The sequence below is a fragment of the Folsomia candida genome, unplaced genomic scaffold, assembly GCF_002217175.1.
Source record: "Folsomia candida strain VU population unplaced genomic scaffold, ASM221717v1 Fcan01_Sc003, whole genome shotgun sequence".
Taxonomy (NCBI): domain Eukaryota; kingdom Metazoa; phylum Arthropoda; class Collembola; order Entomobryomorpha; family Isotomidae; genus Folsomia; species Folsomia candida.
Window position 1 is genome coordinate 11907980 of NW_019091195.1, and position 18539 is coordinate 11926518.

Here is an 18539-nt window from a genome sequence, read left to right on the forward strand (position 1 = left end):
CCCATCGAACAAAAGTTTGTAGTCGCACAATGCAAATACAAAATAAAGAGAGTGGACGTTCCAACACAAGAATACAATACACCAGAACGAGTACTTTCCTTATGCTTTCTCACCAATCGCAATTGTGAGTAAAAAGCGACCATAATTTTTATACAGTCGTGACAATGGGCATATAACTTTGACATAGGGATATAAATATGATTTAGAAGTTCCCCTTAATTACTAATATCTTAACTAGGCTGCTAAATTGCGTCTGTAATTTCCTCTCTTCATAAGAATATACATATGTTCATATAAGCCATTTAGTCGCCATACTCATTTCTTATACGTATGTATAGACTATTATTATTCGACTAGATCAATGATTCCATTTTACCAAATTTTTAATCTTTCGACGATCGTGCCCTTTATGCAAAACTGTAGGAGAACCAGCATAACATTCCGTATTTCAGTTGCAAGATTTCAGATTTCATGGGGTGAATGCAAGAGCATGTACTTTTGCTCTTACTACGGTCTAACCATCAATCAAGCTGATTCTGACAGATTGCATATTATGTTACCGTAAAATAAGAAAATTAGTCAGACGCGTGTTTACTATTTTCAAACAGATTGCAGTTATTTCACATTTTGCTTTAAAATATGCACTGGTTGCACAAAATACAAAGCATGATAAGCACAAATTCAGTTTTTTAACCATAATATTGCTAGAAACCATCATGCTTTGTTTATACATTTATCTACTTCAGCATTCTCTTTAAGTCAATGCAGTTGAAGACAGAACGACTTGAGCAGGCTTGATTCTACATATTACGTCACATGCAATAAAGTTAGAAATCTTTATGCATAACAAAATTCACTGGAGCAGAGCATGACCAACGTTAGGTAAGCGGCTATTACGCCGCTGTTCTAATAATCCCCTTGCCACTGCTGTAGTAGAATACTTATTTATTATAGTCAGGCATCTTTCGAGTAGGCTTATCTAAATTATTTCACAGTAGAAATTTCAAATTCCTGCTATGTCCATGTACAATGATCCGCATATGCACCTCCCGTGTACAAATTATCCCCTTCATAACTTACATCTCAAAGTGTATAATCCTACAAGAATTTTCTCCATCGTTTGAAAATTGCGAGGTGAATGTTATGCTGACCTTCGATGACGCATACCCATTTCTAGATAACGATGCACCATCATTACAAAGTGAATCTACTAACCAAAAGATTTACCCTGCAGGGAGCAAGGAATATTGGCACAGAACCACCAATATTGCCCACACCAGCCATTATGACCTATCGTCCACAATGTGGCCATATCAGCAATTTTCATAATGTCGTGATACTAGCAATTTGGAATTTATTTTATGCTGCTCTCCTCCAGCGACTGACTCGATGGAGCCCTTCACCACAAGCTCACAAGAGAGAAAGCCAAGTCGACCCAGACCTTGGCTGCGTATGGATTCACATTCTTATGAAATCGGATTGTGAATTGCGAAATGGGCCAATCACCACCAAAATATCATGCTTTATTTTGACTTGTCCGCTCTTTGATCTAACAGTGCTACCCGAACACGGCACTTTAGCTAATGGGTGCCATTAAAAGTGAGAGCGTTGACAATGACAATACGGCGAGAGGGAGGGGGAACACGACCGTAACTGGGAGAAAATGCTCATCAGAGCATTGTTCCCACATGGGTTGGGTGGGTGAGATTCCTTTCATCTCACCAACCCATCCTGTTTTTGTCGTGGTGCGGTCTTGGCGTGGATGATGGAAAGAGACTCGATATCATAATGGTTATTATAATGATGATTGCTCAAACCTGGCACAACATGGCCAAAGTCAAACTTGTGGACAAATTAGCCTTGTACATACAATCCCAGTGTCACACTTTGTGGTACTACAAAACTGAGCTACTAGTCTCTGTATACGTTAAAGTGTGAGTAGCAAAAACACTTGTTCAGGATGATCTCTTCCATAAGCAGTTGAGATAAAGGGGCATGAAAATGTATTTGCTGTTGTACATGCAACATATTTATCTTTATAGATTTCAGAAACTCTGCACCGCTGGCAAAACAAAATATAACACCCAAACATGAATGACGCCTATTTAGCATTATGTATCTATATCCTGGAGTTGAAATAATCTCCTGATATAATTCTGCTTTGAGCGGTTGCCACACTAATGCTTGTGACTAGCGTCCAGTTTCAAATAAAGGTGAAAATGGAGGACCTCAATACAAGTTTGTAATTAAAAGTGGCTTACAACATGCAATGTTGAAGCAAGAATTATTACCAACTTGCTGTGACCATTATAGAAATTGTTTAGTCGAAATGCTTGTATCAAAAACTCTGTAGATTTAGGAAACTCTGTGACATGTATACAATCGTATCTTATGTTTTATCGTATCCAATTTTAAATTGCACGAACAAGTTGCCAGTTATTATGCACGAAAGTCATGAAGGAGACCTTTGTCACCTAAAATACGAAGACATTTCAGAACAGGAAACTTGGGAATTAATAGCGTGGAAGGGGCCCTGATAATAATGTCTCGTGACTCGTACTATGTCATACACACAATTTGTAGCAACATCCAAAATTGCGTGTTCTACTTGCCATTTGCGAATAATAAGCAGTGTCCTCCCAACAGCAAGGTCCCAAGCTGGGGCAACTCATTATCCACAATTTGTTGTTGCATAATGGGCAGAAGCAAGACGCACTTTCTCCGCTTCCTCTCATCCCTTTGTAATTTCCTAGCTTGACGAGATGACCCAGTTGATAGCAGACGCTGAATGGAACCAACCAATACTGCTACTTTTCCATCCTAAAATAGACCGTGTGCAGTAGGCACACTTCATACTCGTTGGATAGTATTTTGCCCCGGCGGACTACATCCCCAACTTTCTCTCCGTCGGCCTGTCTTGGTCTCAATTAAATTTTTACATCTCTTCTTCAAAGTAATAGCTGCTGCACATTTGTATGAAAAGTTACTCTCGCCTACCTTACTTACAAAGTAAATGAGTGAAATGCTGTCTGTCATGTCATGCTGTACTAAGGATAAGTACGTTCATATATCCATTTCATTCAGCGTTTTACGCAGCGATTGTGAGAGATTTTGATATTAAACAACCTCGAATAAAATAAAAACTCAAGTGGAGTATTCCATAATTTTTAACAAGTTATGTTAGGCCTTCATGACCTTAAGTAGATAAATTTATTGCATGTATTTGACATTTGAAAGACACGCTAAAGCAGCATGATACTTATGAATATGATGACTAAATCTTTATAGTTGTTAATAATTGTACCACTGCTGAAACTTGGATTCTATGAACAGATCGCGTGGTTTTCTGTTTCGTGAAGAACATTATTCTTTTGAAACAAAGAGTTGCGGATCTTTCTCTTAGCGAGTCTTTCTCCGTTTTGTAACCTTTACGTCCTCGTCCGGGATAATGCGCAGAGAAAAATGTGGGTTCCCTCTGATCTATCGGTGCAGGACAGCGGACTCCCTTTTGGTCCAACATCATGATGACATTGACTGACGTGATGGGTGTCAAGTCAGTTGCTGACAACGAAATGGAAAACCTCCATTTGAATTCTGCATTGCTTGCAACAATTTAAATCATATTGAGACAGACAACAATTTCTGTCTTGATGCCAACAAAATATATGTATTTTCGATACGTAGCCAAGCATTTCGCATGCCTGTTTTCATTCATAAGCAAACAGCGTCAAGGTCGTGAACAATTTTTATGTCCGAGTATCCTTTGTATACATATGTATGTAGTTGGCTTTAGTAGCCGTAATATAGACTTTGACTTGTATATATTCAACTAAATTGTGCATGTACTTATTTATTATATATATACATATACTTCAAAACGATAGACTTTATAGTTTAGATTTTATTGAAAAACTAGCATTTCATACTACTTTGAAAATCAGGATTTATGCCGTGTCGTAGGTCGACGCAAGTAAATATCTGTGTAAAGCAGACTACGGAACGACAATTTATTTGTTCCACCTTGTGCATACAAGATTAAATACATATATGTTGTATGTATATATGTTGTATATGGGGGACATACAACATACAAGATTAAAAATATTCGGAATTATCACCATTCTGTAAAACAATGAGGATGGACTGGACTAGTAATATTTTACACTGGTATAAATTAACAAATGACTCGGCAGATTATTTATATACATATATAAGTACACGGTTAAGTGCATCAAAGTTAATTTACATTTATAAATTTTTGGAGCAGCTCTTTGGTGGCTTCATTGTCATTATTTACCGACTCCCTCATTTTTATCAGTTGCTTCATGTGATCAGATACATATTTATCTGATAATTTTGGCCAGAAATCCTTCATAAAAACGGAACTATTTGTGCCATATATATCTATAGCAGTCCGATTGATTTCAAACAGTTTTCCGCCAGTGGCTTTCGACAAGAAGTGGTAGTATGAAGGTTTCAGGTTATGTGGCTCGAATATGGCAACTGTAAACAATAATGCGGTTGATAGGGAGTAAAGAAGACACCACCCACCGCCGTAAACCTTGTCCACGAGATTGAGCAGAACATAATTATTCTTCCTGTCGAGTAAATCATTTTGAAATTAGAGCAAACCATTATGATTTTCATAAAATTGCATCATACTTGTGGGATTCGCTGATTACACTCTCGGCAGCTTTAAAGAATAAGTACAATCCCAACGAGTTTGGTGGCTTTAACAGTAAAAATCCTAGAGCAGAAGAAATAAACCCCGATACTGCTGCATGGCCTGGACCGTCCATTCCTTTTAGCCTTAAAAACAGAGCTGAGTTCATTGATATACCTTGAACAACGAACGCTGACAAAAACCTACCACCGAAACGAGCAGTTAATCAATCGGAAAGCTAAGTTCATCATTCCCAAACCCATCCCACTTCGAATGCAAGGATATAACACTGAATTTGACAACAACCCCCCTGTTTTATCAATTGGCATCTTTCTACTTGGTGACAGTAGATTTTTTGCTAGCATGGCAGTTTGATAAAGTCCATGAATTCCACAACCAACCAAGAATCTTGAATAAAATCCCTTGAATTGAACATACAAAGATCAGAATAACAGTTATCACATAATATAATTTATGCAAATATGAACCACATCTTGTTGATCAAAATAACTCAATATTATACCTCCATCCAATAATCGAAGCAAGATTGGTTGTGAGGACACATTTCGTGTATCTGACTTTCATATATTGCTGTAACCATTCTGCAATAATAAAATAAAAGATTAATCCCGTGAATATGATATTATATTATTTATCCTGAGTAAAGATGACGTTACCTTTCTAGATGACTCGCAATGTCTTCCACAGACTTATGCATCCAAAGAACAAAATTTACAAAGCGATTACGGTAAGTGTCCTCATTTGCTCGTCTTCGAACATTAGCATTTTCGGCTTCAGGGCCAACGACGACACGAAGACCTGGACCACCTAGGCTGACTCGACGTGGTAATTCGGCTGAAGAACGCAAAACTTGCCTCTCGTGCAGGTGAAGAATATCTCCCTCTTCTCTTTTTTTGGTGAACTCTTCAGGACCAAATATTTTAATAAGTATTGTGTCAACCATGTCACCTCGACGATTTCCCTTCTTCATATTGTAAATAACGGTGACCATTGAAGTACAAAATAGGAAAAAATCAAAATGTTTGATATCACGGACCATTCCCCTAAATACGATAAGATAATGTACACACTTTGTTATAAATATTTTGGTATGCCAAATGTAATGTTCACACATCATACCGGGATCGCAACATTCTGTATATTGTTTCAGTAGCGACATTTGTGACATATAGCGCCAAAAGTGGTCGTCGTTGTGGTTTCTCGATCATAATGCTCACGTAGCTAGCAAGAAATGTGGGAAGATAGGATAACGTATAAAAATTTGATTTGCCTAACATTCTCCGTAGTCGACACAAGAAAACAACATATCCCAGTCCGTGAGTTTGAAGAAATAAGGTAGACCGTAAAATATCTTTGACTAGTTTAACAATATCCGTCGTTGACTTTGGAATTCGGCGACTAGCAATAAGTGAAATCTAAAACAAGTAAATAAATGTAATTTTAGTTAAATTTATGAGCAAACATTGACTGTTGAAATTCATTGTGGAATACAATTTACCACGTAACAAGCAGTGTACATTTTAAAGCCCTTCATCCAGGGAAGAATATGAAATAAAATAGAACAGTTAAATTTAGAGTAATAAACAGTTTAACCCCAAGTCTTACTTAACTCTTCACAGCCATGCATTTGACATGCATTTGCTATAATACAATACTTACAAATCTTTTATTATCTCTTACCTCTTTCGACACTGACCCAGCAAGTTGAATTGCAGCAATGTTACAATTGGGTTCCCAAGTATGACCTATAGGAACCAAATGCACTTATCAGATTTTGATTATCTCCAGCGATTTAGGAGTTAGCGTTCAGAGTTAGAATTAAAAGAAACTACTTTATTAATAACAAATTATTATTACTATAACTAGATAAAATGCATAAACACATACCTATCTCGTAACAACTGTAATAAGTGTCAAATCATCAATCAATGCTGTAAAATATCATATATAGTGGAGAATTTGATCATGAAAAGACTTACTTGAAGGGCAATGTGGCCAACTTACTAGCGGCTGGTGCCATTATTATGCCGTCTTATTGAATTTTTACACACCCTTTAATCTTCAAGTAGGCCTGCAAAAAATGACTCAACTTTCCAATTCAAAGGATACTTTGCGAAAATTTCACCAACATTATATAAATAAATAAATATTGCTTACTTCTATCAATTTTGTGAATATAATCCTCTGAGAGGATTCCTCTCATCCTAGGTTCTCGTCCTTTACGTCTTTGTTGTAACCATAAACATTTGATAGTTAACTGATAAATTCAACTGCAAAAAGTTATAAGTATGATACATCTCACTAATCTCAGGAGACCACAAACATTAGCAAATTTATAATGCAAAATGGTATCTTACAGTTTAAATATTTTTCCTTGTGTCCTAAATACACCAAATCGGACAATCTTCCTCATGTCAGGGGTCAGGGGTGCTCCTCCAGACTTGCGCGATCAATCTGCATAGATAAACTTGTCACCACCAATTCAACTTAAACTATGAATTGGCTGTGGAAGTGTAACTACTATAGACTAGCGAAGAGAATTTGAGGCGGAGTTGCCGGCAGAGCAGAGTTGTGCCACTTTCCCCGAAAACAAGAGCCTCAACTGCTTTCCCCACTTTCTCGAAAACAAATACAAGCAGAAAAACACGATGAACTAAGAATTCAAATTTCCTCACATATCGATTTTCAATAAAGATTGCCTGATTCTGTTTTTGGATTGAGCATTGAACAAAACTTTGCTAAAACAACGTTTGATGTTGCACAATGAATTTACGACAAGCTACATTAATAATTTATGTACGTTGTGACACCCTATTGACTAACGCCAGATTATAAATACAATGCATAAAGACATACGTAACGCTAATTAGTGATAGACAAGTATGAACTTATGCTGCATTTCCTAAAGGAGAATGACATATGTATCTCACATTTTAACGGCTTGGGTCAAGCACCAGATCTCGTTACACTACAGTTTCGGTCAGATCGAATGTCACTTTGCTGGCTGACCCATTACATAATCCATACAAAACCCGGCTTGTGTATGAACCCGTTCAGTAGATATGCAACAAAATTAATTGGATTGGGCATGTAATCCAACCATTTTTACGACGGTACACGCACCGTTAATCGAACCAACCAGCTCATCATCAGTCAATTATCTCCTGCATGTGCCAAGGGTAATTTACTTCGTAGTGATGAGAATGTCATAATGAAGCACACATTTCCTCCCCCAACCGAGTAGTAGAGAAAGAATGCACCTAATAATGATAAAACAAAGTGGACAACCAGGGGAAATGCAAGAAAGTACCCGTGTCATATGTGCTTGGTGAGGTGTCGAGGAATAAAAGTATCTCCTTCAGGCCAAATTAAAACCTTTTGTCTCATCCCCAAAAACTGGAGAGACGGAGAATCGTGGTGGACTGGGAAAGAAGTGGAAAACGCATGTCAGTTCCGGCCTGCGAGTGAGCTTCTTTTTTCTGCACTAATAATACATTAACAGCAGAGACAAGCCTCGTAGGTACAAGCCTTACTAGCAACCTAGCCACCGTGAGTCCTCGTATTCAGCTCTCCTTCTTTACTACCCGGGGGCCACCACCGTCGGATCTTTCTCTCTCCCAGGGAACTGTTTCATAGCGACTGAGCTCAGTGAAAGCATAACAGTGGAACAGACCAGTCACTTTCTTGGTAAAATCCCTGGCCACAGCAGTCCTCAGCGTTCAAGAGATTATTACTCACAATTGTGATCTTACACGGACCCCGACACAGTGAAATTGCTAATTCTTCTCCCCTACTCACTCTTATCCAGCAATACCGAGATATCAAATCCAGGGTACGTCGATGTAGACTGGATTCCTAGGACCTATACACAAATAATTAATTTATCAGTAACAAATCTATTCACCAACCACATAAGAAAAAAAACATTATATTTATTACCAATTCAAGAAAAATATTGACTAAATTTAAGGGAGGTCCCACTTTATGCATAATAAATAAGTTGTAAGAGCATACTCGTTAGTGAGCAACAACCTGAGGAATTTGATACGGCTGCCAATTCCCAGCCGATAATGGGTGAAAGTATTACATGGTTAAAGAGCTTGCCAAGCGTTGGTGTCTGCCAGGAGAGAAGGAGAGTAAGAGGCCTGTAAATACCAACAGCGAGTGAAGTGGTGGTTGTGGTGGTGGGTGAAAGTTGAAGAAATTCGGTGTTCAGGATTAGATAGGCTTTGCTGCGTCTCTTCTCCCTCTCTCTCTCTCTAGAAAACAGCAATCTGAGGCCGTCAATAATGCACGAGCTCCGCCGTACAATAGATTCTTGCTCCTCAATATCAAGGTAGTCGTGATTTACAACGTGACCTATTATTAGTGGCGTCGAAGGCGACAATAAGAAAAATATCAAAGACATCATCACATCACACACACGAAAATCTCTGCGTCCCAACTCATCCTGCAACTCAGTCAGCCAAGGAAAAGGAACCATTGCAAAGAAACGTTGTGTCTTTGTTGGAACAACTAATAGGAACTCTGGGGAGAAGTTATTGCCATCATTCCACCTTTGTGGTGCTGTTTTTGAGAAAAGGCAAGAGTCGTCATTCCATTGCTACGTGCTCGACATTTGGGATGGAATAAACGCGCTTTTGATATTAGTTAGATGGAAAGAAGACCTTGGTTGGATGTACAACATATTCTGACTTCTCTTCAAAATATCGATCTCTAGGTTAGCGTGCACAGTAGTGGAGACATGAATCTGTCTTCTGTAGAAGTCAACACGAGTTCCTATTTTCCGGTTAAAACTTTGTTAATTCAATTCAGGAATAACAGGACGGAGGGAGTGAGCACAAGATAATGAGCTTAAATAAATAGGCAGTTGATTCCTTTGATCTTGGTCGAGTCGTCAGTCAGCAGCAAACTCAACATGTGCGTTACTTTCGCCATCGAATTAGCTTACTCATTTATTGTGTAATCTAATACAATAGTGCCAAAAGAATCATTTCTGCTTGGATACATCGCTTTGATGCTGCTGAGTCTCACCCACATCCACATGCGCCGACTGTCATCATACATAACATAATAAAACGACCTCCAAGTTTTTAAGATTTTTGTAAGCAAGTCTTCCTACGCTTGTTGGGAGAAAGCGTACAGTATCGTAGGCATAGACAGGCTTATGTATATACTTGCATGTGGCGACTTTGGCAACGAGGACCTCACCACAAATGGCCAATGAACAAGAAGAAACTGGCGATTTTCTCTTGAAAAACTTTCTCCCTGTTGAAAATGTCAATAACCAAGTGGAAGGAGCAGCAAGTTTGGAAAGCACTCATTCGAGTGAAAGTGGTGCTTCCAGCCTCCTAACTCAAATTGAAGCCATATCTTTGTCCAATGTGATTGAGATTCCAGCTTCAACTCGGAATCAAACAAAATCAGCAGCAGATGCCAAAGACGGCGAAGGAGGAGATCCATCTTCCTCGCTCGAGTTTCATCATATCACCTCCAGTACCAACACCACTACTAAAACCACTACCACTCTAGTCAATTATGGTATGGAAAGTGGGGTTGAAGAGGACATTCAGAAGGAAACCAATTCCGCAGCCACCACTCCCACAGCCCATGATGGCAAAAAGTCAATATCCGCCAGTTTTGAAAGAGACGAGGAGATGGAGGAACAATGTGGTGGTGGTGACCAGGATGACGATCTGGATCAATCGTATGAGGATGACACCCTTTCTTCGGAAGCAGTCGTTGATGACATTGAGCTAATTTTAATGCCAGAAACAGTTCAAGATTTCCCATCTGCTGATTTGTCACCTCAACTTGTGAGGGTTACTGAGCTTAAAAGACCTCTGCTCGACTATGACACAGATGTGTTTGATGATGATGATGAGCGGAGATCCGACCAAGAAAGTGATTTCCAAAAGTTTGGAACTGATGATGAAAACAGTGAGATTTCGGGATCTGTCTCGTCAAGATCTAAATTGCGTCGGCGAGTCCTTTTAGCGTCTTCCTCCCTGGGAGGAGGTGATGATGATGGCAAAGAGGGGTTAAGTAGTGGTCGACGAGATTATATGGGACAGTCAGATCAGCAGAAATCCGGTAGGAAAGTTAGTTGTGGAGCACAAACTGAAATAACTGCATTAGAGACGACCTCCAGCTCCAATCCGTTTGAATTAAAACAACGACGGCCTGTTGGGAAATCATCCACAAAAAGCAGTGGCCTAGGCCTAGGACCCACGGGGAAGCGTCGTCTTAACTGGAAAAGTGAGCTAACACTGCTCCCATCCAAGACAAAAATTAGAACCAGTGGATTTAGTGGATACGAGCCGATGAATTACCAAGATCAATACTCACCAAGAGTGGCCAAGTTTACGAGTCAGGTAGGTTGATTGGCCAAGTCGACTCCTCGGATATTACTTGTTATTAAATTGTCTTTCAAAAACCTCATTATTTGCTACGGCTCCCTTGCTGCATGCTTTCATACCATTCATTCAACATTTTGGGTAAATTGATTGGTTCCTTGGTTGTCCAACAACGTTTTCTTCAGAGAGCATATGCATATACCGTATATTTTTTTGTATGTGTCCTTGCATGATCAATGTCCGTTATCAAATAAGCAGTTTGGATATTATGCTTGTCAATCTTTTCCCATCACTCCAACTAACCCCATCCGAACCTACGTCAATTTATTCAATGTAATATGTACATACATACGTAGATTGTGGGGAGTAAAAATACATGCAAGCCATTTATTTCATACCTCGGCCAGAACAGCACAACTTTCTCCTCATTTCACTTGACATATAAATACAATGGGAGCCTTAGAATAAAAAGCTGTAACCTCCTTTACTCTATTCAGCAAATGTTCTACACAGCATTCATGCGAAATCCGTACAAGGCCTAATGTCTGTCCTTGTCGCTAATTTCACAATTATTCAGATTTGACAAGTGAAAGCAGCGTATTTCGTTCCCCACAATCTCAATCTCTAACTTTGCAGTGGTTGTTTGTGTGCCCAGTAGGAACAAATAGGTTAACGCTATCAGAAATCAATGGCTGCTCATTCATTTATGTATTTGCTATCAATCCAATGCAGCTTTTATTTCCTCCAAAATTATAAATATCTTTTTACTTAATCAGTCAGCTTTCTCCACAATTTTGTCAGTGTTTCTTTGATTGTATTCTTCCAGGACACGTTGAGCTCTAGCTCCCAGTTTCTGAAGCCCAGCACATTGTACAGGACAAGAAATCTGTCGAGGAATCTAAATCAATCCTCTGATTCCACATTGGCATTGACTGCAGCTGGCCTGCCCTCGACCTCAGAGTCTGCACGGAATCGAGACAGAATGTCTTCATCGACGTCCTCCAACTTCAAGGGTTAGAGCTTAAGTATTCCTCCTTTTATCTTTTATGTAGAACCTTAACTTTACAGATAACTCAATCACATATCCGCACAGTTTTCCATAATAATACATATATAGCGCTAGGTGGCCCGGTTGGTAGTTACAGATTATAACCTACGTATGTAGATTATAATCAACTTCCTTATGACATTTATCACCATTTACATGAATGAGAGCTGGGTTACTTCTCACCACACCGCACCACTTAGGAGAAGACATCGACTTGATGCCTCTCAATAAACGTTGACAACTTTCCCCTTTGTGTGTTGAAACAGACACAACTTTCAGCAAATGCAAGCACCGCACCACTTCCCCCGGCGGTGAAAGTGAAAGACCTTTGCCATTTACCTCGTGGTTAATTTAATTATGTGATTTTATACCATCCACTCTCATGCACAAATTTCCCTGCAGTTAGAATCTATTCAGGATCCTTTATGTAGATTCAATTTCACTCGAATCCTTTCAAGCCCATGTTGAATTTAATTTTGTTTCAATTTTCAATTCATCCTTTCAGAATCCTATTCTTCGTACCACATAAGTTCCTCGATATCAAGAAGACAACAGCAACCACCACCACTGACTTCAGGCCACTCAGTAAGCTTCCGCTCCAGTCTCCCAGATATTAGTTCTTCTCAATCTGGCCATAAAGGACCCAGGCAAAGTTTCAAATCCATGAAACAGAACAAATTCTCTGGTGGATGCCGCAAAAAGTCCTCCAGCGACGACGAGACTTCCTCATTGATTGACGAGTCTGAGAGATGCTTGAGGTTGAGATTATTATGTCTGCCTTCAAATAATCAAACATCTAAACTAACGTTTATTATATGCACACAAACTTTAAAAACATATACTTTCTACACTTTTAGGTCTAGCATTGATTTGCTTTTAACTGATGATCTTCCAAGTCCAGGAGCAGATTTTACAACTAGATCCACGGGTTTTGGGGGACGAAGCAGGGCTTCGTTTGGATACTACTCCTCAGGACGTTCACACTCGCAACCTATTTTAATGGGTTAGTACATATACATATATGCCAACCCATTTAACGCTACATTTATATGTATCCAGTTGATGGAACTATCAATTCTATTGTAACCAAATAGACGACGGAGATTGTGGTGACCTTCGCGATGTCACGATGGGCAGCCCTTTCCTCCCGAGAAAATTAAGTGACATGAGGTGTTCTCGAATTGCCAAGGTACGTTTGATCCCAGTCTGCTCCCATCATATACCATTTTCATAATTATGAATGAACACAATGATAAACTTCCTTTAAATCTTATTGGAATAAACCCAGGTGATTTTACCCAGTGGACAAGTTGCGGTTGTATCGGTGAAAGAAATGGACGAGATGCGAGACACGCTAACTGTGCACACTGATACCGGATGTGTTTTAAGTCTACCCTTTCGGAAAGTCGTTTTTGCTTGGAAAATTACCCGCTGAGCTGAGCTGAAACTAATGGTACTGAAAAGTATAATGCTTGGAATAAATGCGTATACATATACGATTACTGTGCTTGGACAATCGCAGAAAGTTAAAAGTCTGCAAAAATAATGTTGACGACTTGAAAAGTTATATCATTAAAATAAATTATTTAAAAAATTCGATTGATAAACCAATTTTATTGTTCGAAAGGTATCATATTTTTTAGAAAGTTGATAATAAATATCAATGCAACAAGTGGTGGCTGTTTTGATACTTCATACTTTAACGGGGTCTGCTGGAATTTTCATATAATATAAAAATTCTCATAATTCATATTCTGTACTTTGAAGATTAATACTGTCTACTTGATTAAGTAAGTTTCAACTAAAATACGGAGAATCTATTACTAAGTCTTATACACAAAATTGTACATTTTAGTAATAAGTAGATCTACAAAACTCTCAAAAAGTTAATAAGGAGTTCATTAGGTAAAATTGGAATTAAATAATATGCAACAACATAGTCAATTGCGTGGTATTTATATTGATCCCATTTTGGTAGTATTAAAGGTATCTGCGTGAGACAAAATAAGTAAAAAACAAAAAATGCGATGTCTGAAGGGTATACGCTACATATACAAATGTATAATCATGGGTTCGAGGCAGTGAAATATCTAACAAGAACTGCTCTTCAACTCTGCCAACATTTGCAACGCTTGCTCTCCAAGGTAAGTCGCCGAATTGCGATTGGAGTCATTTCGGTTATCAATGTCACAATTATTAGACTGATGAGGTGTTTGCTGCATGCTGCTGTCATTATTGTTCCCATTTGTGATAAGTACTTTTGTAGTGTTATTATTGATATTATTAATACTGTTGCTTCTGTACATGGAATGTGATTCTGAATCTCTGGTGGTGGTTTGTCGACCATGAGGGTTGAAATTCGTTCTATCATAGGACGAATTCTTACGATTTGTACTATTTCTGGGATAACCATTTGCCGCAGGAATCATGGAGTTTGATAAATTTTGAAGGTGTTGTTGGTGGTATACAAGTTGTTGTTGAATCTTTTGCTGTTGTTGTTGAACATGTTGCTGTTGTAACGTGTCCCTGATCTGTGCTAACGCATCCAAGAGCTGATTGTTTACAGAATCCAGCCGAGCAATCTAAAGCAACACACTCAACGTTAATAATTTGGTATCTTATCCATGTACAAGTACCACATTTAACGATTATCACCTTTTCTTCTTGTGCATCAATCAATTGTTGTTTCTTATCCAAAGCTACCAAAAGTTCTTGTTCTCGTCTCATCTCTTCTTCTGCACTGAGCAGCCTCTGTAGCAAATGATCCATATCTCTAGACTTGTCCTCCTCCATTCTCACATTATTCACTCCTGGTGATTGTACAAAACTTGAAGAAAAGAATCGATCTCCATCACGCTGTTGTTGTTGCTGCTGCTGCTGCGGCTGCTGAGATTGGCCATTTCCTTCTGAACCAAACAAACGCTCCTCGGCTCTGCTTAATTTCACTTGTAACACTTCCATAGCACGTCTCAAGTCAACCATTTCACGTTCGTACTAAAATGATGAGAATTATATATAAAGATGGCCATAATTTAATTATGTATTTGTACTGTGGTTTATCATACCTCAGAGCAGTTTATCCCAGGAACACCTTCTTGGAAAGACTTTCTCATGTCTTCCTGCAATGTTTCATTAAAACTTCCATCGACAATCGGAGTTGGCCTCAGTGCAGAATTTCGCTTCAGCTGACCTCTTCTTGGTGGAAGTTGAGGAGTGATTTCCTGCCGCTGTTGATTTATAGGGGCATCATACTCTTCATCATCAGTGGACGAGCTGTAAGGGTGATTTTTCCTTAAAAGTTCTGCGGATGACCTCCTGTGTAGCCGATTATGATTGGATTTGATGGGCTGCTTAGAATGACTGCTGCTGGAACTTGGTTGAAGATTTCCATATAAAACATCACTTGCAACTCCAGAACGTAGTTTTGGTTTCATTGGCATCGGCATTTGCTCAGGTTCGCAATCTGACGAACTGGACGATCTAGCCAGTCTAATTTAAAGTAAGAAAAAATATATTTTTTAAAGTTTTTATCATTGAAGGATAAATGTAAAACGTGAATTGGCTATCGCATGAATTACCTCCGTTTAACTATTGATTGATTTAAGAAATCTACTCCAAGAGAACTCAAGTTATCAACGCTGTGTGAGCCAACCTTTCTATGAAATGTTGGATTGGTGAAAGTTAAAGCTGTTGTATTTCCTGTTTCATCTCTATTATTGGATTGTGGGTGACCAATTTGAGTATTTATGTTGGCATTAACTGCTGCTTTCTTGGTTTTATCATCCCCTTCCAGAACTGGGCTCTGACTTTGATATCCGGAAGAAGCTTGTGAACCAGATCGATGATTGTTACTCAATACAGCCGTCTGGGGTTGCGCAGCTTGTGGAATTTGTAATTGAAGTGCGAGCTGGTGTCCATTATTATTATCGACCCAGTTTCTATTGTTCATTTGGGAAATATTTTTTACGTTAGGATTTGCGTTATTATGAAGAACACTGGACACTGCATAAATTGGTGAAGGACCAACGGGAACTTGATATTGATGATTACTACTATTATTTGAGCCGCCCTGTGAGTGAAGAGAGCTGGGAGTGTTATTATTATTCCCTCGATAGCTCATCGGAACACCTAAAGGTGCGGGGGGAGGAGGGATCGTAGGCGCAGGGGTGGTTACGTGGGGTGGAAATGGAAATGAAGCTATGTTTGTAGCATTTGCGGGTTGTTTCAACCACAAGTGGATAGTTTCCAAAATTTCTTGTAAAGGTTTGAATCGATCATTCTAGATATTTCAAACATGGGTATTATGGGACCATTAAAAACATATTACATATTTTTGTATAGTTTTTATCATACCTTTGGGGCTATCTTTGCTACGTTTTCTGCCAACAAAGTTGAAAGAATACTTGAATATTTGCCTAAATCGATGAAACCACCAGGGGGTACTTTTGGCTTCTTGGCCATATCCGCAGTTAAGGGACTCTGTAAAGTTAGAAAGTGAATTTTAGCTAATTTGAAGTCAAAATTAGTATTAAAATGAATCGAAACGTACAGAAATGCAAGATAAAAATGCCTTCATGCTTGATGCCTCCTTCTCCAAAAACTCGTTAATAAATTCCATATAGCTCTCTTTTCCTTGAAATTTCGTAAAATTGGCCAGGGTCTGAAAAAATACATAAGCCCATTTAATTTCATTTCCTCCTTGTATGAATACAACAACTCTTACCTGAAGAACTTTAGCTACAAGTGTAAGATTTCGTGCCGACTTTTCGGTGGGATACTCTATAGAAAAATATTTATTGAAGGTAATTTCGACAAATGATAATCCTGTACCACCAGATCATAACTCTGAGATTATTACCATTCGTAATATTGAAAAGACTAGGTGATAACACAGCGGGGCATAAAAATCGAAGATATAAAGATGCAGAAATTAGATGATCACTAATTTCATCTTTCCCTGCAGTTCGTAAGGCCTGAATAAAATTAAACATAACTTTAGCACGTATTCCGTCTAATTATTAATTATTGCTACACATGTATATAAATCATACTTCTCGACAGTGGGAGAAACATTCCCTTAATTCACTGAAATTTAATAATTAATCGCAATTAACTTTTTGATTTGTATGCTCTATTTTTTTTATGAAATGAAAAAATCACTTACACAGGAAACATTGAATGAGAATGAAGAATAGATTTCCACACGCTGAAATTATAGCAAGTTTTGTTATTTCAATTATTTCATCCGATGCACTGTTGGGTGCTGACTTACGTGTCTACAGCCATTCTTAAGTTTCGTTGATTTTTCAACAAATCTGCACCAGGAGATAATTTCATAGGGTCAACTTCACAGTCACAAACGTCTTCCGATCTGCAACACAGATCGTTAAACACGTTAAATCAATTAGATGACTACTTATAATATTCTTTTGTAATACATGTTCCCAGCGTTATCGATTTCATAGGAAGGGAAAGTAGTTAATGTTAAATGGGATGGGGTTCATTTGAATGAAATTGTTGAGATTGGGGAGGACGGAAAAATTATCCAAGATTAGGGTGGTTGTATACCATTTCGGTTTTTGCATTCCTCTTTTTAATGTATTCCGCAATTTTGAATTCTAAATCTGTTGAGGTATTATTTTATATGCAAATTTACTTTCAACTAACTGAATTTTAATCCATAGCATACTCTTTAAAGACTATTGTAAATTGTGTTTAGAATGTATTTGCGAATTTTCAATGAATTTACTAATAAATTTGACTTAATATCTGATCTTTGTGGGTATTCTTGCAAATTGCTTACCTTTGGAAATGTGATACAAAAGGCCCCAGTGATGAATGGAGATATTCTGTTCCAGAAAGTTTCAAAAAGGCTTCCATTGCTTTTGTTGCGATTGAATTTCCTCGGAATGTAAGTTTTTCATCTCCGCTTTTGAGAATTTCTTGTAAGGCCTGTTAAAATTTGAAAAATCAACACCGGTTGGAAGATTGTAAATCGTTTCGGAGACATAACTATAAGTTTGTTTGAGATATCAGCATAATACATGACTGACTAATTTTATGGGTGGTGAAGGAAACTGATATTTCATTCCCTTGTTTCTCATTTCCTTCAGATTGTTGAGTATAAATGATAACAGTAAATTAATAAAAATTAAACATACCAGTTCTGCAATGAACTCCTTCGCCAATCCTTCATGATGGAGCACGTGGACCAACTGGTTAATAATATTCTAAATTGGCTTACAAGTTTCGAATTTATTTTCAAACAACTGCATGTTTTATTTACCGCATTCGCTAAATCTTCTTTAGCCTTCACACTCAGCACAGACTCCAACGCTTCACTAAGAAATCACACGGATTAAAGTTAGAATACATGTTCACATCTCTTTAATGTATACATACAGAGCATAATTACACTTACCTAACTGGACCGTACTCGTTTTTAATATAC

The 18539-nt window shown here is 38.2% G+C and overlaps 3 protein-coding genes across 11 annotated transcripts in view; 1 reads left to right on the forward strand and 2 right to left on the reverse strand.

The window, feature by feature from the left end:
- Positions 1–3977: 3977 nt before the first annotated feature.
- LOC110845969 (transmembrane protein 135) lies at positions 3978–7237 on the reverse strand. The gene is made up of 12 exons (XM_022092536.2): positions 7042–7237; positions 6842–6954; positions 6664–6755; positions 6572–6585; positions 6365–6429; positions 6183–6212; positions 5804–6099; positions 5341–5727; positions 5187–5265; positions 4871–5085; positions 4663–4809; positions 3978–4598 (listed from the first exon to the last, which is right to left on the reverse strand). The coding sequence occupies exons 3-12, from the start codon at positions 6702–6704 to the stop codon at positions 4238–4240; spliced, it is 1635 nt and encodes a 544-aa protein (XP_021948228.1). The 5' UTR covers positions 6705–6755; positions 6842–6954; positions 7042–7237; the 3' UTR covers positions 3978–4237.
- Positions 7238–8327: 1090 nt separating this feature from the next.
- Positions 8328–13691, forward strand: LOC118434742. The gene is made up of 6 exons (XM_035848877.1): positions 8328–11058; positions 11867–12053; positions 12594–12846; positions 12946–13091; positions 13183–13277; positions 13377–13691. Exons 1-6 carry the CDS (start codon positions 9901–9903, stop codon positions 13521–13523), a joined length of 1986 nt encoding a protein of 661 aa, XP_035704770.1. The 5' UTR covers positions 8328–9900; the 3' UTR covers positions 13524–13691.
- LOC110846995 (ras GTPase-activating protein nGAP) overlaps positions 13683–18539 on the reverse strand; it is a 52086-nt gene continuing 47229 nt past the window's right edge. For all 9 annotated transcript variants that reach the window (XM_035848874.1, XM_035848873.1, XM_022093836.2 and 6 more), the window contains 15 exons: positions 18510–18538; positions 18375–18429; positions 18250–18303; positions 17892–18040; positions 17361–17459; positions 17253–17294; positions 17140–17173; positions 16947–17061; positions 16812–16867; positions 16638–16748; positions 16442–16567; positions 15667–16367; positions 15154–15577; positions 14744–15082; positions 13683–14670 (listed from right to left, as the gene is read on the reverse strand). In XM_035848874.1, coding sequence (XP_035704767.1) covers positions 14179–14670; positions 14744–15082; positions 15154–15577; positions 15667–16367; positions 16442–16567; positions 16638–16748; positions 16812–16867; positions 16947–17061; positions 17140–17173; positions 17253–17294; positions 17361–17459; positions 17892–18040; positions 18250–18303; positions 18375–18429; positions 18510–18538 — 2826 coding nt within the window. In that variant the 3' untranslated portion in view covers positions 13683–14178. The remainder of the gene's footprint in view (positions 14671–14743; positions 15083–15153; positions 15578–15666; positions 16368–16441; positions 16568–16637; positions 16749–16811; positions 16868–16946; positions 17062–17139; positions 17174–17252; positions 17295–17360; positions 17460–17891; positions 18041–18249; positions 18304–18374; positions 18430–18509; position 18539) is intronic.